Here is a 25,141-nt window from a genome sequence, read left to right as displayed (position 1 = left end):
CTGGTCAGATGGGCTGATCAGTGGCAAATGGAATTTAATCTGGATAAGTGTGAGGTGATGCACTTGGGCAGGACAAACGAGGCATGGGAATACATGATGAATGGTAGGATCCTGGGAAGTACCGAGGATCAGAGGGACCTTGGTGTGCATGCCCACTGGTCCCTTAAGGTAGCGGGACAGGTAGATAAGGTGGCTAAGAAGGCATATGGGATACTTGCCTTTATTAGCCGAGTCATAGAGTATAAGCGCAGGGAGGTTATGCTGGAGCTGTATAAAATGCTGGTTAGGCCACAGCTAGAGTATTGCGTGGAGTTCTGGAATCTGCATTATAGGAAGGATGTGATTGCACAAGAGAGAGTGCGGAGGAGATTTACCAGGATGTTGCCTGGGCTGGAGAGTTTTAGTTATGAGGAGAGATTGGATAGACTAGGGTTATTTTCCCTGGAGCAGAGGAGATTGAGGGGGGTCATGATTGAGATGAATAAAATTATGAGGGGCATAGATAGGGTAGACAGGAAGGAACTTTTCCTCTTGGTGGAGGGACCAATAACCAGGGGGCATAGATTTAAGGGAAGGGGCAGGAGGTTTAGAGGGGATGTGAGGAAGAAATTTTTCACCCAGAGGGTGGTGGGAATCTGGAACTCACTGCCTGAAAGGGTGGTAGAGGCAGAAACCCTCATAACATTTAAGAAGTATTTGGATGTGCACTTGTGATGCCATGGCATACAAAGCTATGGGCCTAGTGCTGGAAAATGGGATTAGAATAGTTAGGTACTTGTTTGATAGGTGCAGACTCGATAGGCTGAAGGGCCTTTTTCTGTGCTGTAGACCTCTATGACTCGATGACTCTAAAATAGTGCAGCGAGGAAATGGCTTTCGGAGAGGGCAGCAGGATGGGACTATGTTGAAAGGGTGAAGCAATGTAATAGTTATTTCATAAGGCATGAAGGGCTGATTGATCTCCTTGTGTCATCTATGATTCTATGGCCATGCTTTGGTGTCTCATCCTGGTAACCATTCTTTTGGTGTGAGCTTCAACAGAACAAAGTATATGATTGCAGGTACATCAAAGCCAAACCCAATTTTGTTTTCATCCAACAACTGCATAATTTGACATGTTTTTCTGCAGGGATTGTTGCAAAGCAGATAGCTTGGAGCACTGAGTTTAATTGTAGCACCCAACCACCACCCTGGTGGAGAGCATTTATCACAGCAGAGACCAGAAGTAAGCTCAGCTACTCAGAGCTTAAAGCCAATGAACCTTTAGAAGTAAACTTTTAAATGTTAAACAAGGGGCTGACTGTCCTCTAACATTAAAAATATAACAGGTTTAGATCCTGAAAGGCTAATGGTGACTTTGTGCTCTAGTGCCTGTTTTACATCTTTCCTCATTATTAAGCTGAATTTTAACTTTCAGACATATTCACAGTGAGGGGAGAGCAAAAGTGTGTCAAGAACCTGGAAGCTTCAGCAATGTGCTTTTCAGTGGTTTTTTAAAGCAGTCACTGCATTTGCATCTGAATTCGTTTCTTGGCCTTTTGGCTAAGATCAAGTGTTGCAGGGGCGACACCATGGTCCTACCAAGGCAAGGTCGGGATGGAAGGGCTATAACCAATCGAGATCCATACCGTGGGTTACCTATCACCGTCCGAGTCACGGTGTACCACAGCGAGGGAGGATCACCTATGGATCGGGGCTTCTTCACCAGGAGGATCCTGTTGAAGGCGTGCGGCTTCCAAGCTCCGGAGATCTTCACCCTGCACGACTCCCGCAAAGGTGGTTATTTTGACGTGACGTTCAAGCGGGTGGCAGACTGCGTCCGGCTCCTGAGGGTGTTCGAGGAGAAGAGAGACCTGCCGGAGATGAAGATCCTGACGGCGGAGCCACACTTTTCTCTGCCGTTGCAACGGGAACGTGTGGTGATGGTGCATGTGTACAACCCCTTCGTCCCTGTCGCCGACGTGGTCACCTTCCTCACCAGGTACTTCGATAAGGTGGGGAGCGGCACCGAGATTCGAGACGACCTGGGGATCTGGACAGGCAAACGCCTGTTTAAGGTCACGCTAAAGACCGATGGTAAGGGAGCCATTTTCCACCCTCCTTCCAGTTTCACTATCGGGGGAAACCGTGGCTACCTGGTCTACGCTGGGCAACCCAAGCATTGTCGCTCATGCGGCAAGGCTGGTCATGTGGCGGCCAACTGCAGCGCCTCCCTCTGCAAGATCTGCAAACAGGAAGGGCACCAGACAAAAGACTGCAAACAGGCCAAGTGCTGCAACCTGTGTGGCGAGGCAGGTCACCTCTACAGGACCTGCCCCAAACGCTGCCGTACTTACGCACAGGCAGCCAAAGCCGACCAGGGGGAAGCAGAAGAAATGTTCCGTGTCACTCCAACCACCAAGGCCCCCAGGGAGCTCAACGGGACAAAGGAGGACACAGAGAGAGACAAGGTGGAGAAAGAGATTGAGGCAACAGAGAGCCAATCAACAGCACTACCCCCTGAACCTCCCAGTCCTCAGGACAGCGAATCAATGGAGGAGGAGGCAGCAGTGGAAAAGCAGCAGGGGGAGTGGCGGACGGTGAAGAACAAGAAAAGTAAGAGGGAGCGAAGAAGAAGCAAAGGCGTTTCCCAGAGAAGCGGCAAGAGGCGTCTCCCATCCGACACGGATGACAAGGGCAGCAGCTCTTCGGATGATGAAGTGCCAGAGCGGCACCGACAGAAGAGGCGGCAAAGCTCCAGGGCATTGGAGGACGAGACACCCGAGCTCCAGAAAATTGGAGACAACAAGGAAACCAGCGCACCCCAACTTTGCCTGCAACCTGAGGAGGCCAGTGCACCACAGCCCCTGGAATCTGGGAGCAGTGAGGCAATCATCGCACCCCAGCTCCAGGAAGCCGGGAACAGCAACACCCCAGAGGGGGTGAGTTTTGGAGAAGCTTCTCCAGCAAAGGTCATCTCAAAACCCGCTCTCTACGTGAACCTCCAGATGCCACCGGAGCAGAACACGGCCAAGGAGATCTACCTCAGCCCATCCAAAGTGAAGGAATTTGAGCTCACTACGGGTATGAAGGAGCAGACTAAAGGTCTGGGACTCTCAGAGACAGTGGGTTTGGTAGGAGAATAAATGCTTTAAAATGGGTTTAAAGATTGTATCCATAAATGTGCGTAGCATTAAATCTACTATGCGATGTGTTGCGACCTTGGACTACCTAGCCAAGGTCAAAGCTGACCTGTTGTTTCTGCAGGAGTGTGCGATACCGCACCTCAGCTCCTACAGGCAATGGTCACGATGGTGGTCCCACGGGCCATCGATCTGGTCGGGCGGAAACGACTCTCGTTCCTCCGGCCTGGGTATTCTGCTGCGGGGAGGCAACTTCACCGTCTCCGAGGTTAAGGAGGTGGTGGGTGGGCGACTCCTCGTAGCAGACGTAATGTACAAGAACGCTCCACTCCGGTTAATTAACGTGTATGGCCCGGCACAAGGGGCTGAGCGGCTGGAGGTTTTTCAGAGCTCCCACTGCTGCTGGCGACCTCCAGGCCGGTCATTCTGGGCGGTGACTTCAACTGCATCATCGATGCGGCTGGACGATCCGGCAGGGCCGGCAGCAGATTGGACGCTACGTCCAGATCCCTGATGGAAACAGTTAAGGATGCCAAGCTGCACGACGTCTTCAGCAACCCTGCAGACGGAGCGCAGCGTAGATACACCTGGTCGCGGCCAGACGGGTCCATTCGTTCCAGGATAGACTTCCTGTTTGTGTCCCGTGCATTCACAGTCAGATCCACCGAGGTCAAGCCGGTGTTCTTCTCTGACCACTGCCTCCTACTGGCGGACTGCCACTTGGAGAAGGACCTGAGGGTGGGCAGGGGGGCATGGAAGCTAAATGTGCAACTGCTGACCCCAGAGAACATTGAGGAGCTCAAGAGGGATTACAAAGGTTGGAGAACCGTGAAACCCCTCTTTGAGTCCCTGACACACTGGTGGGAAGCGATCAAGGGAAGCATCAAGAGATTTTTCATCCTCAAAGGCACCCAGAAAGCTAGAAAGGAACAGAGGGAAATGTCCCGACTCCAGAAAAAGATGCAGAATCTGCTCCGGCTGCAGTCGATGGGGGTCGATGTCAAGGAGGAGCTCCAAGAGGTGAAGGGCCAGCAAGCCTCGCACTTAGCCTCGGAGGCCTCCAAGATCATCTTCCGTTCCAGAGTCCGCTCCGTGGAGCAGGATGAGACGTGCTCACGTTTCTTCTTCCAAAAGGTACACAGAGAGCGCTCTGTGATCAGCAGCCTGAAGGAAGAAGACGGCTCAGTAAAGTCATCACGGTCCGACATTCTGAGGATCAGCAAATCCTTTTATGCCGGATTGTATGACGTGAAGCCCACGGACAGCACGGCCTCCCAGTCCTTCCTGTCCTCTATCACGGAGGTCTTAGACCACAGTACGCGGGAGAGCCTGGACAAACCGCTAACTCCTGATGAACTGACTAAGGCCCTCGAGTCCTTCGAGAAGAGTAAAACCCCCGGAAGCGACGGCTTGCCGGCGGAGTTGTATTCGGCTCTGTGGGACTTGATCGGCCCAGACCTGCTAGGAGTGTACGAGAGTATGCTCCTGGCCGGTAGTATGTCAGAATCCATGAGGAAAGGCATCATCACCCTCATCTACAAGCACAAGGGGGAAAGGGAGGAAATTAGAAATTGGCGACCCATTTCACTGTTGAATGTGGACTATAAGATTCTGTCCAAGGTCATCGCCAACCGGGTCAAATCCGCTCTGGAATTGGTGATTCACCCTGACCAGACCTGCTCTGTGCCGGGCAGGAAGATCTCTGACAGCCTGGCGCTGATCAGGGATACGATTGCCTATGTACAGGACAGGGGTGTGGATACCTGCCTCATCAGCTTGGATCAGGAGAAGGCCTTTGACAGAATATCGCACACCTACATGGGGGATGTGCTCTCCAAAATGGGGTTTGGGGAGGGAATTCGAAATTGGATCCAACTGCTCTACACTAACATCAGTAGCGCAGTCTCAATCAATGGGTGGGAAACAGATAGCTTTCCGATTAAATCTGGAGTCAGGCAGGGCTGTCCTCTCTCGCCTGTCCTTTTCGTGTGTTGCATAGAACCCTTTGCCGAGTCCATCAGGAAGGATCCGGGCATAAGAGGAGTGACGATCCCAGGCAGTGGAGGCACTCAGGTAAAGGCCTCCCTGTACATGGACGACGTCGCCGTCTTCTGCTCGGATCCGCTGTCGGTGCGCAGACTGATGCACATCTGCGACCAGTTCGAACTGGCCTCGGGAGCCAAGGTAAATCATGGGAAGAGCGAGGCCATGTTCTTTGGGAACTGGGCTGACCGATCCTTTGTCCCCTTCACTGTCAGGGCTGACGGCCTGAAGGTGCTGGGGATATGGTTCGGAGGGACCGGGGCATGCGTTAGAAACTGGAAGGAGCGAGTGGCTATGGTGAAAAGGAAACTGGGCATGTGGGAGCGACGCTCCCTCTCCATTGCGGGTAAGAACCTGGTCATCAGGTGTGAGGTACTCTCGCTGTTGTTGTACGTGGCGCAGGTCTGGCCCATTCCAGACTCCTGCGCGATGGCGATCACTCGAGCCATCTTCCGCTTTATCTGGAGGTCGAAAATGGATCGTGTCCGCAGGGACGCGATGTACAAGCCTCTAGATAAAGGGGGAAAAAACGTGCCCAACATCGCCCTCATACTGATGGCCACCTTTGTGTGTGGCTGCATCAAGCGGTGCGTAGACCCTCAGTACGCAAACACCAAGTGTCACTACGTGCTGAGGTTCTACCTGTCCCCGGTGTTGCGAAGGATGGGTCTGGCCACGCTGCCGCGGAACGCTCCAAGTAGTTGGACCGTGCCGTACCACCTGTCCCTGGTGGAAAAATTTATGCAGAAAAACACCTTTGACCACAAGTCCATCAGGCAGTGGTCAGCACGTAACGTCCTAGAGGCCCTGAGGGAAAAGGAGAGGGTGGACCCTGTGGGATGGTTCCCCGAGCAGACTGTCAAAGTCATTTGGCAGAATGCCTCATCGCCAGAACTTTCCAACAAGCACCAAGACGTAGCTTGGCTGGTGGTGAGAAAGGCCCTCCCCGTCAGATCCTTCCTACATGCCAGGAGGCTCACCCCCTCTGCACGTTGCCCTCGAGGTGGCTGTGGTGGGGAAGAGACCGTTGTTCACCTCCTTGTGGATTGTGCCTTTGCAAAGAAAGTCTGGAGAGAGATGCAGTGGTTGCTGTCGAGGTTCATCCCGAGCAGTTCTGTGACACAGGACTCTGTGCTCTACGGGCTGTTCCCAGGGACACACACCGAGACAAACATCAACTGCAGCTAGAGGATCATCAACTCGGTGAAAGACGCGCTTTGGTCTGCCCGAAACTTGTTGGTCTTCCAGCACAAAGAGTTGTCCCCGACCGATTGTTGCGGACTGGCACAATCCAAAATCCAGGACTACGTGCTGAGGGACGCACTAAAGCTTGGGGCAGCTGCCGCAAAGGCGCAATGGGGAAGGGTCGCTGTCTAAGACCTTTCTACCACAGCGCACCGAGAGACTGGGAACTATTTAGAGCCCCTCGGGCTGTACAGATCAAAATGAAAGGCTGTAAATGATTGTAATATTGTTTGTACTGATGCACCTGGTGATACATTTTGTAAAAGTTTAACCTGGATTGTACCCTTGTAATGTTGTTTTTGAAATGGTTTGGAATGTGATTGAAGATATTTTATGAATAAAGTATATTTTTACAAAAAAAAAAAATCTGAATTCTGGGTTTCTCAACTGCAGCTGGAGGATCATCAACTCGGTGAAAGACGCGCTTTGGTCTGCCCGAAACTTGTTGGTCTTCCAGCACAAAGAGTTGTCCCCGACCGATTGTTGCGGACTGGCACAATCCAAAGTCCAGGACTACGTGCTGAGGGACGCACTAAAGCTTGGGGCAGCTGCCGCAAAGGCGCAATGGGGAAGGGTCGCTGTCTAAGACCTTTCTACCACAGCGCACCGAGAGACTGGGAACTGTTTAGAGCCCCTCGGGCTGTACAGATCAAAATGAAAGGCTGTAAATGATTGTAATATTGTTTGTACTGATGCACCTGGTGATACATTTTGTAAAAGTTTAACCTGGATTGTACCCTTGTAATGTTGTTTTTGAAATGGTTTGGAATATAATTGAAGATATTTTATGAATAAAGTATATTTTTACAAAAAAAAAAAATCTGAATTCTGGGTTTCTTGACCAATTGGGCTTGATGATGACTCACCTTAGTTGACTTCAGCCCCAGTAGTTAAAGGCATCCTCCCAGGGTCAGAACTGAAGCATTGTAGATGTGTTTTGAGAGAGCCATGAACTGCACAGATAGAAACTTAACACGGTAAAAAAGTGCCATGCTTAAACGATGCTTCCCTGGAAATAATGCGGTGGGCTGTGAGGGCCCACAGGGAGATTCTGTCAGCTTCAGAGAACAAGTAGGGTTTGCAGGAGATGGCTAAGCCTTGCTCCTAGATACAGTGCCGCAAGAGGTTTGATGATCTGATCAGGGCAGGAGAAGTTTCTTGTTCAATTATAATTCTGGTGCTTTTGGGTCGCCTGTTTTACCTGTCTTGGGTGTCAGTGTTTGGGCTCCTCACAAGTGTCATCATCTTCAGAAAGTAGCTCTTGTCTCCAATGAGCCATCCAGTGACTTTGCTTCAAGGTATGTTAACCTTTGCAAGATGTGACTGGCGCAGGATGAACACATCATGGCAGTTCCCTGCTAACCTTGGGCACACATGTCTGGTGATCTATTGGTGGTTGGAGACCGGCTGAACATTAATGGAGTGCAATCCCTTTCAGTTGATGAAGGCTTCTTGGGTGATATAGGGGCTCCTTGATTGAGACAAGTGTGCAATCTATGACTCCCTGGACTGGCGAGAACCCAAACAAAGCAGAAAATCTAAGTTCTTTCTCATTCTGATTGGTCTCATCAGTTGCAAAGTGCCAGCCTCGGCAAAAATGGCATCCGTTCTTTCGAGATGCACTTATGGGCATCAGATTGTGAGATTCCACAAATAGCACCAGCAGATTCCTGGAAGGAGGCAAAGAAATTCAGGGCTGTGGTGACCTTGACAGCCATTGGCAATATCTGCTCATTTGGTCCACTTGGCGGAAGGTCTTCTTCCAGGAGGCTGTAAATATTAGCAACTACCTGACAGCAAAGCCTGGTGCTTAGTCATGTTCAGAAAGTGAATCCCCTGCCTGTAAACCCTGTGTTGGGGGCATTGCCTCCTGCGAGCTGGAGCTCTGTGCTTAGTTCCTCTGTCCTGTGGAGTAGCAGGTGGTTTAGGAGAGGCTAGCTGCTGCTCCTGCAGGTGCTGCACCTCTTATAATACATCTGAGGTCCAAGGTGGAGCTGCATAAAGCTTCTCCCATGCTCCAGTGCTCCATGCTTGCAGCTGGGAAGTGTAGAAGCAAAAAACTCCAAGCTCAGTGGTAGAAATGATCTCCAAAGCATTGGAAATCATCTCCAAGACAGTGAAAGCTCATGCTCTGTACAAGTCCTGTTTGCTAAAACCTTCCGCTTAAACCAGGAAGCAGGTGTCAGATTGCAGTATTCAACACTTGCCTGTCAATTGCCCATCCCCATCAAACCCCTCTGTCATCTTACTTTGTTTTCCTTGGCAAGTTCCAGGAAGCTTGGGAAACCAGTGCACACAGAATTACAGTCAGTATCCCGGATTAAAGCAGCAGCTAATGATTATTTTACATATTTAAATGGCAGATCTGCCAATCCCCCTGGGGTCCTGCTGAACTCCCGACACATCAGTATTTTCAGCTTTTTCTAAACTGCTGCCTGCACAGGAACCCGCCCACCTCGACGGGTTATAACTCCCCCCACCCCCATTATTTCTATTAAAATGAACCAATTCTTAGGCTTTGCCCTGGAGATATTAATTTAATTCAGCATTAGCCAAATGTCTACCCCTGAATGTGAAGGTCGGAGCATGTTTGGAAGTACACATGGGCACAGCTCACTTTGTCTAACCAGGGAATGACATGGAGCCGGCAGTATAATGCAGTGCTCCAAAGCAGGTAGCAGAGTCAATAATTATGCCTCCCATCATAGTGGTCCTGAAATTAAAATGCTAAAAACAACTCTAAAGTGCAACAAGATTAGCTTGGTAATACTCAGCTGCCTCTACTATTGACATATCCTGCAAGTTACTCTGCCTGATGTAAATGCCTGAATGTCAGCCCAATTTTAGCAAAATGCTTTAATCCTGTTGCCCGAAGGTTGAGACCAAGTCAAACTACAGTATTTAGTCCCTTGACTGGCTTAGAATCATCCTTTGGAGCCAATTTTTACTTAATCCAGGGTGATGTAAATTTGTATTGATCAAGACTGAATCCAAAATAGGAGGATGCAGAAAGCTGAGAAACAGATAAGAGATTTATTTAAACTTTAAGAAGAGAATAGGGTACTTAACAATAAGCAATTTTTTAAAAAAGTAGATTAAAAATATTGTGGGAGAAAATCTGATTCGGGAAGAAGGGAAAAGTGAAGAGAAGCAGAATTAAATTAAAAGAAGGGTTGAGACTGGTAGAAAGCAGTTAGACCTTTGAGTGTAGAGGTTTTAACTCTTGGTTCTCATCTGCATGCGCCTGATAATTTCCCATCCAAAATTGGCAGCTGACCGGCAAGGCCAGGCAGCAGGGTCCTTTTATTTGGATCAGGCAAGAAAGCCACAATCCCTTCGCTACTCAGTTAAAATTGTTAGTTAAAATTGCAGTCCGGCCCTAATTACATCACCTGCACATTTAAAGTAGGATCCCATTGGTTGCTGGCAGATGTCCCTGTCATCTGTTCAGAAAGGAAACGTTAAAATTGGAATCGGCGAGATCTGTGTGAGATTTCAGCCAGTGATTACTACTGGCAATTTGAACTACCTGCCTGCTTGGTTTCAGAATGCAGCAAGGTTAAAATCACCCCTTAAGCTTTTCAAACTTATTTAAATTTAAAGTTGCTAAAATTCATTTGTTTTTTATATTAATATCGCAACAATAAACCTATTTCTGATACTACAATAGTTTTGTTACTTTAATATTGGAGCTTGCGCACTTGTCATTCTGTGTCAACAGACAACTTGAAATAAAGGAGGAAGCCCAGACCTCCGTGAAGCTGATGGAAACTTAAAAATTGCAAGAAGCAAAATCTATGGGAGACTTTTTTTGCACCAATGACCCATATTTTCCTAGAAAGTGCCCAAGCTCATTTTATAGCGTATCTTTTCAACCAATAGAGGAAGAAAGCTTTCATCCTGCCATTGTAAGTTGGGTTTAAACCAAGAGGTAGAATGAATCTATCCTTATCTATTCTTCTACTCAGTCATCAAAAACCTACAGTATCTGGAATCCCAGGAAATCTCCCTATAAGGAATTAACGTGCCCCAGCTTGACTTCTGGGATAAGACAGGGCAGGGGAATGTCAGAGTCAGACAAGCTGATGATGTCAATCACCAGCCTTTTTAGTAAGTAGAGACAGAGCTAAATGTATTTTTTATTGGTGAAATGTTATTGTGTCTATAGAAGGAAAAAGCCTTTTGCTTGATTTAGCTCAATAGTGCCATCACTGATGAATCACAAGCTCACCATTTCCAGTGTAAAGCAGGAGATTGCTTATGACAATTATATATATTCAATGAACTCAGTACAACAGAAAATCTGAGTTAAGTTTTAACATATATTTCAGAATCTTTAAATTCACATGGTCTTCCAAAGCGAAGTCAAGTGAGAAAAGTCTATTTCGTCTATCAAAGCTAATTACTGGTACTCTAACTCTCCCACCACATCACCCAATTGTGTTGTGAACAACTCAAATGTCCTAGTCTCTGGTGTGCTAATTTTAAAATCCTCTGGGATACTGCAAATATCTCAAAAATTGGAAGACAAGTTATAATGATTTTCTCTAGTTAATACTGCTAGCAAACATTCATTTACTGTTCCAACTATCCTATCTGTCTTACTTTCACTGTCATTTTTATACTTGAGAGTTTTAACATTCTCTGTAACGAGACAATAACTATTCTGCTACTGGGTTAAGGTTTCATATTATACTTAACTGGGCTGAATTTTGTATGTTCCTTTTAGTTATTTATTTATTCTTTCACAGGATGTGGGCATCACTGGCTGCACCAGCATTTGTTGCTCATCCCTAATTGTCCTTGAGAGGGTGGTGGTGAGCCACCTTCTTGAACCGCTGCAGTCCATTCCCGCTCCACCATAAGAAGACTTCTGCCATCCATTTGTGCCCTTGATCCTAGCCCATTTCTTTTTGGCATCAGGGCATGTAAATATCTCAGGTGGGTAATAGTGGGCATCCTTTACCAGTGGATGGGGAACCGAAGGCAACTTCCCACAAGGTAAGTGAGCCCCCGTGGTGTCAAAAAACATTTGCAGGGCAAAACTGGTATTATTTCAATTTTTATTTCAAGACCCTTTGAAATGTTGGATGCCAGGGATGTACAGATGTCTTTTCATTTAGGGTTGCTATGGCACCAATGGCAGTTAATTTTTTTGTGATGCATTTACATAATTTCATACCATCACAATAAATTCTGTCCATATAAGGATCACCTCATGCGCAGCAGAAATTTATAGGTGAAAAAAGAGGTGGTAACATGGATATAATTGGGTACCATCCAAAGTTCCATCCCCATCATGATCATTTTGGAGCTGAAATTCAGGAGCAATATTTTTAGTTATTTTTTGGAAAAAAAATTGCACCTTTAATACCAATTTTAACACACTTTTGCAAGTTACTACATTCCTCTCAGAGTTCACTATCTTTTCCCCTGTAGGTTTGAATAGTTTATTTTTCCTGTTTTATACCCATTCAAATTGATGTTATTATTTAGGATGTATGCTCAACTTACACTTGCTTGATACAATGCCATACAACAGACTTGTGAGCAAAGTTATAGCTCATTGAATGTAAGGGACAGTAGCGACATGGATACAGAATTGGCTGAGTGACAGGAAGCAAAGCGGTTAATGATGTTTTTCGAGCTGGAGGATAGTTTGTAGTTGAGTTCCTGAGGGGTCAATGTTGCAACCCTTGCTTTTCCTGATATATGTATTAATGACTTAGACCTTAGTGCACAGGGGAAATTACAAAGTTTGCAGGTGATACAAAACTTGGAAGTATTGTGAACTGTAAGGAAGATAGTGTAGAACTTTAAAAGGACTTGGACAAGTTGGTGGAATGGGCAGACACGTGGCAAATTAAATTCAATGCAGAAAAATGTGAAGTGATTCATTTTGGTAATATGAACATGGAGAGACAATATAAAATAAAGGATACAGTTCTAAAGGGGCTGCAGGAGCAGAGGGACCTAGGTGTATATGTGCATAAAGTCAATGGAGGTGGCACTACAGGTTGAGAGAGCATACAGTATAAAGCATGCAATATCCTAGGCTTTATTAGTAGGAGCATAGAACACAAGAGCAAGAAGGTTATATTGAACTTGTATAAGACATGAGTTTGGTCTCAGCTGGAGTATTGCATCCAGTCCTGGGCAGCACACTTTAGGAAGGATGTGAAAGCATTGAAGAGATGAGTATTTTTCAAATAAAGTCAGTTGACTGTCCAACAGGTTTGGCAGGTTGTGTCCAGAGGCCTCAGAGCCCGCAATGCAGCCTGCAGGTCATGAGTTGGACAAGCCTGCCTTAAATCTATCTATATTATTCGCTTCAACCAGTCTCTTTAGTAGCGAGTTCCATATTCGCACTAATCTTGGGAAAAGAAGTTTCTTCTGAATTGCCTATTGGATTCCTTGGTCATTATCTTATGTTGATGGCCTCTAGTTCTGCTCTTCACCACAAAGTGAAACATCCTCCCTGTGTCCACTCTATCAAAACCTTTCATAATTTTATATACTTCTATTAGGTCACCCCTTGGCGTTTATTTTCAAAATAAAAGAACCCCAGGCTTTCAATCCTTTCCAGATATGTGTACCTATATCTATCATCCTTGTAAATCATCTCTGCATCCTCTCCAGTGCCTCTGCATCCATTTCATTGTATGGTCACCAGAACTTTACACAATACTCTTAAGCATGGTCTAAACAAAGTTCAATACATGTTCAGCATAACTTCCTTATTTTTCAATGCTATCCATCTAGAAATAAAGCCTAGTGCTTGGTTTGCCTTTTTCTTCTTTCGTGCGATATGGACATCACAGGAAAGGCCAGCATTTGTTACCAATCCCTAATTTCAGAGGTCAACCACATTGCTGTGGGTCTGTAATTGCATGTAGGTCAGACTGGGTAAGGACAACAGATTTCCTTCCCTAAAGGACATTAGTGAACCAGGTGGGTTTTGACAACAATCAATGGTAGCTGCCATGATCACCATTGCTGAGACTGGCTTCAGATTCATTCATTAAATTTAAATTCCACCAACTGCCATGTTGGGATTTGAACTCTTGTCCCTAGAGTATAAGCCTGGGCCTCTAGATGACTAGCCCAGCAACATTATCACTGAGCCACCATCGCCCCTAAAGACTTTGCTAACATGTAGCACAGGCTTGTCTAACCTTTTCACGCGAGGGGTCACATTTCAATTTTTTTCTCACTCAAGGGACCAATGAGCAAGTTTGGGAAAGATAAGGCTTGCCAATCTCTTTCACCCACCCCTCTCACACTCTACCCGGCAGGCAGTCTCTCCCCACCCGGGCTCTCCCCACCCCACCATGCAGCCTCTGTCTCTCACTGTACCCACCCTGCCCCACCACCGCTGCCCTCTGGCAACCGCTCTCTCCCTGGCCCCAACCACGCACTCCCCACCAGCCGGCCTCTCCCTCCCATTCCACCCCCACCAATGCACTCCGCAGTAGCTAGTCTCAACCTCCCCCCCATGCATTCCTGGCAGCAGGTCTCTCCCTCCTCCCCACCCACATGCACTCCCTGGCAGCCGGTCTCACCCTCTCTTCCCCAAACCCTTCCCCTGACCCACACACTCCCTGGCACCCAGTCTCTTCAGCTACTAGTGAGTCTATCAGCAGCAAATGTGGGGCAGGAGTGCCCTGTGATTGGAGGAGCAGCTCCCTGCAGAATTTTCCATTCCATTTACCAGCACACACTGGCTCTATGGGCCAGGGTAGAATGGCTTGGCAGGCCAGGCCTGGCCCGTGGGCCGGGGGTTGGACAAGCCTGTTGTAGCACATCTTTTAGTGATTGGTGTATTTGTACTCTAGGATCCCTTTGTTCCTCTACCCCGCCTACCAAATAATCTCACCTTCGAAGTAATCAGTGACCTCCTATTCTTCCACCCAAAATGTACTACCTCACATTTATCTGTTGAAATTTATTTGCCAATTTTTTACTCATTCTGTAAGTTTACTTATGTCCTTTGTAATTTGTTGCAGTCCTCCTCAGTATTGACTACCCCCTATTTGGTGTCTTTCACAAATTTAGAAATTGTGTTTTTGATTAAAAAGTCCAAAGCATTCACATATACAGTGAATAGCAGTGGTCCCATCCTGTGGAACACCACTTTCCACCTTCTGCCACTCTGAATAAATATCCTTTACTCCTAGTTTCTCCTTTGTCTTGAAGCCAGCCATCAATCCATTCTGTCATTTGTCCCTTCATTCCACATTCTCTGACCTTATTCATTAGTCTATTATAAGGCACTTTATGGAACGCCTTTTGAAAATCCCAAAAAATTACATCTACTGCATTACCATTGTCAACTCTCTGTTACCCCCCTCACAAAATTCAGCAAGATTGTCAAGCAAGATTTTCTCCTCTAAAATTCATGCTGACTATTCATTGTTATAGCTTTCATTTCTAGATGTTCTCCTAGTCTCTCTTTAGTAGGGATTCTGTTATTTTTCCTACCACCAATGTTAATTTCCTGGACCCCCCCTTCTTAAATATAGGAATTACATCAGCTATCCACCAGTCTCTGGCACTACGCCTTTTTCTAACAAATTATTAAATATATGTAGTAATGCCATTGCTATCTCAGCCTTAGATTCTTTTAAAATACATACAGGTAATCCATATGGACCAGAGCCTTCGTCTTCTTTGAGTTTGATTAGTTCATTCCATACATCGTTTTTTATTTTAAATGCACTTATCTCACTGCTCATCTCATCACTCAATATAATGTCTACCTGTTCTATCTCCTTGGTAAATACTGAAGCAAAAATAAATATTTAATATTTCTGCCATCTCCAGAAGATGGAGTAAAATATACAGGTTGGAGGATTAGTGAAGGGAGAGGATCAGGAAGCTATCATTGACTAAAAAACGGTTAAGCAATTTTTCCCATGCTTAGTCTGTAGTGTTACTTGGTTGTACTTTTCTCTAAGTACATTTCAAAGTGTGAATTTATCCTTATTTTATGTAAGCATGTACCAGATGGTATTCAAAGTATGATTCCAGTAATTTATGTTTCTATTGCTGAAGTTAAGCTTTTACAAACTCACTTGTGACTTTGTGACTTGTGACACATTGGGATGTCCCCTGAGTTCCACTGAAACTTATGTTATTAGTTTTGTCCTTTCTAATTTGGCCTAAAATACACCTTAATAAACCCTCAAAATGTGAAGCTCAACTTACAGAGGGCACCAATAATTCTGTCTGAATGTTGGTCTTACCTTCAACCAGTGAGGTTAGCAGGGTGACGTTGGCTGCTTTCCGCCTGCCAGCCGGTAAGTTCAGTCCCAATCGGTCCAACTTCTCTCGTAAACACCGCCCCCCATTCTTAGATTTTGCTCTGTAGATGGTAATATTTTTCAGCGTTAAGTGTCATCCACAATGAAAACCAGCAACATTGAGTGAAGCACACCAAAATAGATATACTAATCCTTGAACATTAGCCAAGATATGCATCACAATGTTCAACGAGCCAATTTCTTTCCTGTCTAACCTATCATAGCACAGTAAAGGCTTTGGAGCTGATTTTAATATTTGGTGTTGACAGAAAGCAAGCAGAAGCGGATTGGCTGTCCTTTATACACCCTGCCTGATTTTGGAGTCAATGGAAATGAAAACCTGGTGGGTTGTATGACAGGGAACCAACCTGTGATTCACCACCAGCAAAAGTTAAACTGGCCCCTTTATGCAATAGCCATCTGCCTTGTATCTGGTAAATAACACAGACAGGTACAGGTTTAAGTTGCGTGGAAATAATACGCCTAGCTCAAGAAATAGTTCCCAAAGATTCTCTTTATTAATGCTGACATTACAAAATTTTGAATAGCAAAACCGTCGTGCAGATGTGACCTGGCTTTCAACTCTGGGAACATATACATTCAGCCCAGGCTAATGGGATGACATCTCTCCTGCCTGCTGGTAACAAGGGTCCTATGTGAAATGAATTGTGTCCATTTCAGTCCAGTTCCTAGTGAGCATGAGCCTGCAACACATATCTGTCCCTAATTATAAAGAAGGAAGCACTATTAATATCCTTGAAACATCCTAAGCTGTTTCACAGCAAATGAAGCATGGTCACTGTTGTTAGGGTAGGAAAACAAGGCAGGCAATTCACTGACAGCAAGCCAATAAATATCAATGAACAAAATGAATACAGCTTTTGCTGTTATTGGTATCAGGAATAAATATTGGCCGGGGCACTGGGAGAACTCCCCTGCTCTCCTTCAAATAGTGGCATGGGACCTTTTGTGCCCAGATAAAAAGTTGGACACAGCCTTAGTTAAATGCCTCACTTGAAGGAAAGCATCTCCCTCAGTTTAATATTAAATTATTTACCCAGATCTTTTCACTTGAAAAAGATATCAGTGATCCGGTTGGCAATAGGTTATGATTATGATATGCCAGTAACTGATGTATGAAATACACAAGTTTATACTTACATAAGCCATTAAAGGTGGCAGGACAGGTAGATAGAGCTGTTTCTAAAGCATACAGTATTCTAGGCTTCATTAATGGGGGCATAGAGTACAAAAGCAGGGAGATGGGATGGATTTATATAGGACACTGGTTAGACCTCAGCTGGAGTATTGTGTACAGTTCTGGGTGCCACACTATAAGAAGGATGTGGACACATTGGAGAGAGTACAGAAGAGCTTTATGAGAATGGTTCCAAGGATGAAACATTTCAGTTATGAGGAAAGATTGGAGAAGTTGGGACTGTTTTCCTTGGAGAGGAGAGGACTAAGAGGAGACTTGATCGATGTTTTCAAAATTATGAGGGGTGTGGACAGAGTAGATAGGGAGAAACTGTTCCTGCTCGTAAACAGATCAAGAAACAGAGGGCACAGTTTTAAAGTGTTTTGTAAAAGAAGTAAATGCGAGGCGAGAAAAAACTTTTTCACACAGCGAGTAGTTAGGGTTTGGAATGCACTGCCTGGAAGTGTGGAGGAGGCAGGTTCAATTGAGGCATTCAAGAGGGCGTTGGATGATTATTTAAATAGAAACAATGTGCAGGGTTAGGGGAAAAGGCAGGAGATTGGCACTAAGTTAAAATGCTCAGAGAGGCAGAACAGACACAATGGGCCAAATGGCCTCCTTCTACACTGTAACAATTCTGTGATTCTGTGAAATGGAAAGATATCGCACTGCTGCAGCTGGAAGTGTGATGCTCTTAAGTTTGGAGCTAAAGCACATTGTTGGACTCTGTAGAGGGACTTGATTCTGAATACAATACTCCTATTTGGTCGAGAAAACAGTTTGCTTAACTTGCGGTAGATTTTTCTAAGGTGCTCTCTTGGTCCTTTTCCATAACTTTGGTGCAAGATCGGTGGAAAAATGGTATAAATGGCTACAAAGCATTTCTAGCAAAGTTACAATGGGAGATCAGGGAATCCTCAGAAATTCTATCCCATTATCACTCTACTTTTATACTCTATGGGGGGAATCACTCAGAATTACACTAAGTGCAGTAGGCGGTGTGAAAAATGATGTTTTACCCGCCGGCCGCAATGGCGAGTTTTCGTGCCATATCGTTCGCTTCCTGCCTCATTAATTATGCAGTCACAGGAAACTCACTGTCTCACTGTGGCCTCTGAATCACCCATCAACCGTTACATCACTATTTCCTCACTCCGGGTGCCATAGCTAAACTCTAGCCATACACACAGTTCTCAATGCTTACAAGCCAGGACTGCTCCAGTGAAGACATGGCCCTGAAAGCCAAAGGAGTTCAGTGACCCATCATTGGAGTGTATTTTGGAGGCCCGCTGTGATGTCCTCCACCCCCACTCTGGCCGCAGGAAGTCCAGCAGTCTCACCACTCCAAATTAGGAGGCGGAGTGGTGGTCAGTACCAATGCTGTACAGAAGAGGTTGGCCACCCTGTGCAGAAAGAGGATGAATGATCTCATCCATGTCGCTAGTGAAAGGCAACCATCTCATCACTCTAAACTCGCTCACTCACAAGCCTATCACGCATTCATTGGCATCTCACTCACTGCCAGCTCAAGAGACATCACCACTCACTCTCTCACACACACCCTCACATGTCCATCTGGCCTCATCTTTTCTGTAGACTGCCCCCTTAGCCCTCATCACCTTGAGACAACTTGCACAGATCAACTTGTGCCCCCACACACACCATGAGATACCCCCCTTCCCAAGTACAGCCCTCGCACTGCAGCCTCTTCCCTTGCCTGAGGCAACTTCTACCCCTTCCCCAAGCAAGTCCTAGCCCTGCAGTCATTGAAAGTGATGTGGTGCTGCCCATGAAGCCTGGCACTGATGACTGTGAGTGCTGTCCGTAGCAAGGAAGGCAAACAAACCTCGAAGCCTCGAGTGAAGTGCAGCTCGCCAGGTGCACATCGCTTACGTACAGTTGTGGAACACGTCGGCATGCAATCACGCCAACGTGCCCAGATGATCCAGCATGGGGGCATGATTCCGGCGAGCAGGGCTTTTAATGAGATGCAGGTTCCCAACATGCAGCAGCGTGAAAGGCGGGCCCACCATTGACAGGCAAAGCAGATGATCACAAATTGGCTTCACGACAGCATGAAACCGATTTTTGGCCTTCTTGCCATATTGTCAGCTTGTGCCGTCAAACACCCGCCGCCAAGGGGAGCATAAAGCTCCAGCCTTTCATTTTATTCATAAAACCCAAAGTCTCATTAGTCTCTTGCTTGCAGGGAGTTATGTATTTGAACCCCTGGGTCTTCTGTTCATCCACAAACTAGAAATCCACATTTCTAATCAAATGTATATTCCCTGGTTTCTTTAGTCCATAATACATAATTTCACACTTATCCATATTATATTGCATCTTCCTGATCATTCTGCTAACCTGGCTTCCCGAAATCCTATATAGCTCTCCTGACTATTTTCATACCTTTTACTTTTGAGTCATTGGTAAATTTTGCGATCATATTCCCTAAATCCAGGTTCAAATCGTTTATTGTACAGATAGGCGAATTCAACATCGAGGGATGCCATTTCCAATGTACCTCTAATTCATGCAACACCCATGTATTGTAGTGTTTTTGTTCCCTGTTCATCAAGCAACTTTCTATCCATGCTCCTCTTATGCCATACACCTGGATTCTTCTAGTAAGTCTTTTGTCAGGCACTTTATTGATCACCTTCTCAAAATCCAAAAACAGTATAGCTGTTATCTACCCAACTGGTCATCTCACCTTAAAGCTGACAGTCCATGTTTAAATATACTCAGGAGCTGATGACATTATTGAGACTTGACTGTGATATTGACCCCAAGGAATTTTTTAAATATTTGCTCATGGGATGTGAGCATTGCTGGCAAGGCTAACATTTGTTACCCATCCCTAATTGCCCTTGAGCTAAGAGTCAACCACATTGCTGTGGGTGTGGAGTCACATGTAAGCCAGACCAGGTAAGGATGGCATATTCCCTTCCCTAAGGGGTATTAGTGAACTGGAAGGGTTTTTACAACAATCGATGATAGTTTCACAGTCACTATAACTGAGACTAGCTTTCAATTCTAGGTTTTTTAAATTCATTGAATCTGAGTTCCACCAGCTGCCACAATGGGATTTGAACCTATATCCCCAAAGAATTAGCCTGGGCCTCAGGATTACTAGCCCAGTGACATTACAATGACATCACCGCCTCCGCATGGAGAAGAACTTGTGGGTTCCGGCCAAGCTCAGAAAACTGGGAACAAAGGCTGAGCCAGAAGAGACCAAATAAAGTAGTTTTTTAAAAAAAATCACAGATTCCTTGCAAGCCTGGAGGAGAGAAGTTCTCCCCTAGCCCAGGCTTGCCTTCCCTTTGCCCTACTGTGACTGCCTTTGAACCCCGCCTCCAGGAACCATTCTCCCAGGTCTCCAGCAGCAACGTCCTGGCACAAAACATCCCATCCCAGCCGTTCCATCCTTGTCATTCGCACCAGGTTCAAGCAGGAGCCTGGCCTGTTGAATGTTAATAAGGTCCAGTCACTAAAGAGGTGGGCCCCCCGCTGCTGCCCCTTGGTGGGACAGCCAGTAGCTAAGCCATGTTCCCACCCATGAGTTAAAATTGACCTTCGCACATCTGTGTGAATTGTTTACTTCAAGGAAAATACTTTACAGAAACAAAATATATTCCATAGGCATAAAGAGTCAATAAAGGTCTCAATATATACAATACAATACATTAATTATATCATCCGAATATGATTTTTTCAGTTTATATTCTATTCATCTTGCTCAAGCAGTCTAATATTTTGTGTCATTGGGAGGCAAGTCATTTTTCTTAAGGAGATGAAAGATTTCCAACAAAACCTTTTCTTAAAAATATAGGGTGGGATTTTCTGGCCCCACCCACTGCCAGAATCATCCAGTCCCGCTGAAAGTTAATGGATTTTTAGCTGGCCTGCCACATCCCCCACAATGGATCCCACTTCTGAGTACTTTAGGTTTCCAATCCCTAACTGATTAACAATTTTAATGTTAAGCAACTCTTCAGTATCTGCTCCTTAAGGAAGGGTTAAACAATGTGCAGAAGAGGTCTAGATTCCAAGCCTGAAGAATCAGTTAGGTTTAAGGTGTTCAGAGCCAGAAGCTATTTGATTCCCACAAAGTTAGAAAAACCTGTTGCATATACAAGCTGATTTCCTTTGTCAATTTTTCGAAAAGACAAGATTCATTTTAAAGATGAACAAACAAGTCAAATTTTATTTGTCCCTTAAAGGGATAGATCTTCTGATGTGAGGGTTTGATCTTTTTGCCTGACTTCTTTTTTCAGACTTCAAGCAATTTCATTTTCCTACAATCAATGCTGCTCTGCAGCATTTCCAACAGATGTACGTGAGAATAGAAACTACTGGAAGATGCAAAAAGAAATTTAACAATCTATAAAAGTGAAATGACCATATTTGAGCATAAATGTTACTGTCATGCCCAGTGAAGGCATGTCATATTTATTACTTCAAACATAGACTGTGTTCATATGGAAGCTTCTGGAACTGTCTTTCACTTTTTTAAATGGACACTAACCACTAACCAGGTGGCTAAGATGGCTGCCAAGGGTCAGGTGACTTTTGCAAATTCAACACAGACAATCAAGTTTCTGTAAAGTTCTTAATTAAACCATCCAGGTTCAGGGACTCCCCTTTGAAGGGATGTACCGAGACAGCAACGCCTCTGTGAAATTCACACCTACCATTGTTCGAAGTTTACTCCAAACTTAGAATCAATGGACTTCTTTACTCTATGGGCTGGATTTTCACCAAGTCAGGATGACTCAGAAACCCTTTAAAAATGACAAGCAGTCCTGATTCTGGGATTCCCGACCCCATTCCTGGGTTTCCAGTTTTCAGGAGTGCCTTTTAAGGTTGCGGTCTGGTTTGGGTCACAAGTCCACCTTCTGCATCCTCACCTGGCCAGCTCCAAGCATGCATAATGAGACTTGGCTGAGAGCCCAGAAATCCATGAGAACAGTCCCAGAGAAAACATTGCTTGATTGACAGCTCTGGCTCTCTGATCTATGCTGTCAATTTCACAATGTTGATTTGCACAAGATAAAGAGGTTTCAAGTGCTTACAGTTTCAGCTATTGTTACTTTCAAGAGTCTGGATGACTGACACTTTTATTCACCTGTAGTAAAAGGAAGTTTTTTTTAAGAAAGCGGAAAGTTCTGATTGACGTAGCTATTAGATTAGTGGTGGGCAATCTGAGACCCATGGGCTGCATGCGGCCCGTCAGGGTTCTGAGTGTGGCCCACGACACATTTGTTGAATGTTGCCCATGCACAAGGTTTACAGATTCTGCTGGTTTCTGTCTGCATAGTTTTTTTCTTACTGATATCACTAAAGCGATACTCATACAAAGCAAGGGCACGTGAAGTGAGGTGCATGCTGATTGCACACAACATTGACTGTGAAAGCTGTGCACTCCCTCTGCATCCAATCAAAGTGCTGCTACGATTCAATCGGCCTGCCCTGCAAATTCTACGTACACAAGCGCAGTTGGCAAAATTTCCCTACCCCGGGAGACCGTCTTAGTTACTATACCAGTGGACGTGGGAGGTTGTGTTTTTTTATGCCACTTTTGCTGGTAGTGGGAAGCCATTCTCAGATGTTGAATTAGTGATACAATACCCCATCAAATCCTTGGATGTTTCATTTGATAGGTTTAAAAGCCAAGAGAAAATTATCAAACATGTTAATTGTCTGCAACTCAGCAGGTGTACTGTAAGTCATACACAAGCAGACTTTTCCTGCTATGGGACACATCAAATACAAGAAGCGCAACAGACTCATGGATGGAAACCTCAGTGCTGAATTACGAAGCATCTGCACATCCCTGAGCCCTAATCTAAGACAGCTTGTAGAGGGCAGATCCAACCAGAAGTTGCACTGAGTATGATGTAAGTGAGGGAAGTGCAAATATTTATTTTGTTTTCACCATTTGAAGTTGATGACAGTTCTATTCATATATGAATGATTAAGCATTTTCTATAGCTCATTATAAAATATTCGGCATGTACTAAATATATTTAATCTTATTCTTGGGATCATGGTTAGTGCACTTGCCCGATTTCAATCTTGCAGCCCACTGAGATGAAGAAGGCCCACTCATTAGTCTAAGTTGCCCATCACTCTTTTAGACTTTCGGGATGAATGCATGAATAAACATTTCTCTTTATTTAAGCACACAAAAGCTTGCTAATATTATTCAAATCGACCACACACTCCGGGGGTTAAGAAACACACACACACACATCTTCCTCTCCAAAACCACACTGATTTTGGACAATAAAGGAAATGGCATAAAGGTTTCACTTCTCTCCTGACTCTGTCTGTAACATTACCGATTTAAAAAGATAATAGATCATAGAAAGCACTTCAAAGGAATTTTCCATCTAAGAGAGAATGAACAGTTGCTCATTCTGGCAGCAATTCTAAATAGGCGTCAAGTGGTATAATGTAGACCAAGCTTGTCCAACACATGGCCCACGGTCCACATGTGACCACAGAGACCCCAATGTGCTTCCTGGGGGGACTAAGTGTGGTAGAAGATTCTGAAAGAAACTGCTCCTCCAATCACAGGCCATTCCTCTCGAGGCTCACAAGTTAGCCTATCAGCAGCAAATGTGGGAGAGAAATAATCTATGATTGGAGGAGCAGCAACACTAGCGGAAGCGATTGTGCTCTGGAAAAAGAGGTATTGGTGGTGGGGGGCGTCAGGGGGTGGTGGGGGTAGTGGGGAGAGAGAAAGAGAGAGAGAGAGAGAGAGAGGCTGCCGGGCCATGCTGGGCCGGGGACAGGGCTGACTGCTGGACCAGAGGGGGTTGGATGTAATGCTGTGGGCAGAACGGTTCTTGGTAAGGGAGACGCACTGTCCAGGGCTTTGGGAGAGAGAGCCAGTGAGTGAGTGAGGGTTGTAGAGAGTGAGTGAGGAGGTTGGGAGAGAGAGAGTAAGTGTGGGAAAAACACAAAGTTTGGGAGAGAGAGAGTGAATGTGGGAGGGTGAGGGAGTGAGGGTGAGATTGAGAATGAGTGAGTGAGTGAGGGTGGGAGAGAGAAAGTAAGTGAGTGTGGGAGAGAGAAATTGTGGGAAAGAGAGAAAGTTTGGGAGACAGAGAAAGTGAGTGTGGGAGAGAGAGTGAGTGAGGGGCGAGAGTGTGAGTGAGTGAGGGTGGGGGAGAGAGAGGGTAAGTGAGTTAGGGTGGAAGAGAGTGAATAAGAGTGGGAGAGAGTGAGTAAGTGAGGGTGGGAGAGACAGTGGGTGAATGAGGGTGGAAGAGAGAATGGTGAGTGAGTGAGTTTGGGAGAGAGTAAGTGTGGGAAAGAGAGAAAGTTTGGGAGAGAGAGTGAATGTGGGAGGGAGAAGGAGTGAATGAGAGTGGGAGAGAGAGTGAGGGTGGGGAGAGAGAGTGAGTGAGGGTGGGACAGAGAGTAAGTGAGTGAGGGTGGGAGAGAGAAAGAGAAGTGTGGGAAAGAGAAAGTTTGGGAGAGAGGGAGTGAGTCTGGGAGGGAGTAAGTGAGGGTAGGAGAGGGAGGAGTGAGTGAGGGTGGGAGAGAGAGAGTAAGTGAGTGAGGGTGGGAGAGAGAGTAAGCGAATGAGGGATGTTGGGAGAGAGAAAGTAAGTGTTGGAGAGAGAGAAAGTTTGGGAAACAAAAAGAGTGAGTATGGGTGTGAGAGAGAGTGAGTGAATATGGGAGAGAGAGTGAATGAGTGAGGGTGGGAGAGAGTGTGGGTGAGTGAGTGAGTGAGTGAGTGAGTGAGTGAGTGAGGGTGAGAGAGACAGTGAGTGAGGGTGGGAGAGAGAGTGAGTGAGGGAGTGAGGGAGTGAGGGTGAGAGAGACAGTGAGTGGATGGAGGTGGGAGAGAGAGTGAGTGAAGGTGGGAGAGAAACTAAGCGAGTGAGGGATGTTGGGAGAGAGAGTGATGGAGGGGAACGAGTGTGAGTGAGTCAGGGTGGGAGAGAGAGTGAGTGAGTGAGGGTGGGAGAGAGAGTGAATGAACGAGAGTGGAAGAGAGAGCAGTGAGTGAATGAGTTTGGGAGAGAGAGTGAATTTGCTATGTGCAAATTGGTTGCCACGTTTCCTACATTAGAACAGAGACTACAGTTCAAAAATATATAATTCACTGTAAAGCAATTTGGGACATCCGACGGTTGTCAAGGATGCTATATAAATGCAGGGTTTTTTCAACTCATATTCTCCTATAAACCAAATCAACCTATTTGCCT

The 25,141-nt window shown here is 45.6% G+C and overlaps 1 protein-coding gene across 1 annotated transcript in view; it reads right to left on the bottom strand.

Annotated features, from left to right (window-relative positions):
• The window catches only part of tfap2d (transcription factor AP-2 delta (activating enhancer binding protein 2 delta)), a 100,821-nt gene that overhangs the window by 37,063 nt on the left and 38,617 nt on the right, over positions 1 to 25,141 (bottom strand). The window contains exon 5 of the mRNA XM_078541325.1: positions 15,656 to 15,774. Coding sequence (XP_078397451.1) covers positions 15,656 to 15,774 — 119 coding nt within the window. The remainder of the gene's footprint in view (positions 1 to 15,655; positions 15,775 to 25,141) is intronic.

This window comes from Cetorhinus maximus, chromosome 5 (assembly GCF_964194155.1).
Source record: "Cetorhinus maximus chromosome 5, sCetMax3.hap1.1, whole genome shotgun sequence".
In the NCBI taxonomy this organism is placed as follows: domain Eukaryota; kingdom Metazoa; phylum Chordata; class Chondrichthyes; order Lamniformes; family Cetorhinidae; genus Cetorhinus; species Cetorhinus maximus.
Note: the sequence above shows the minus strand (reverse complement) of the source record. Positions and strands in the feature narration are given on the sequence as shown.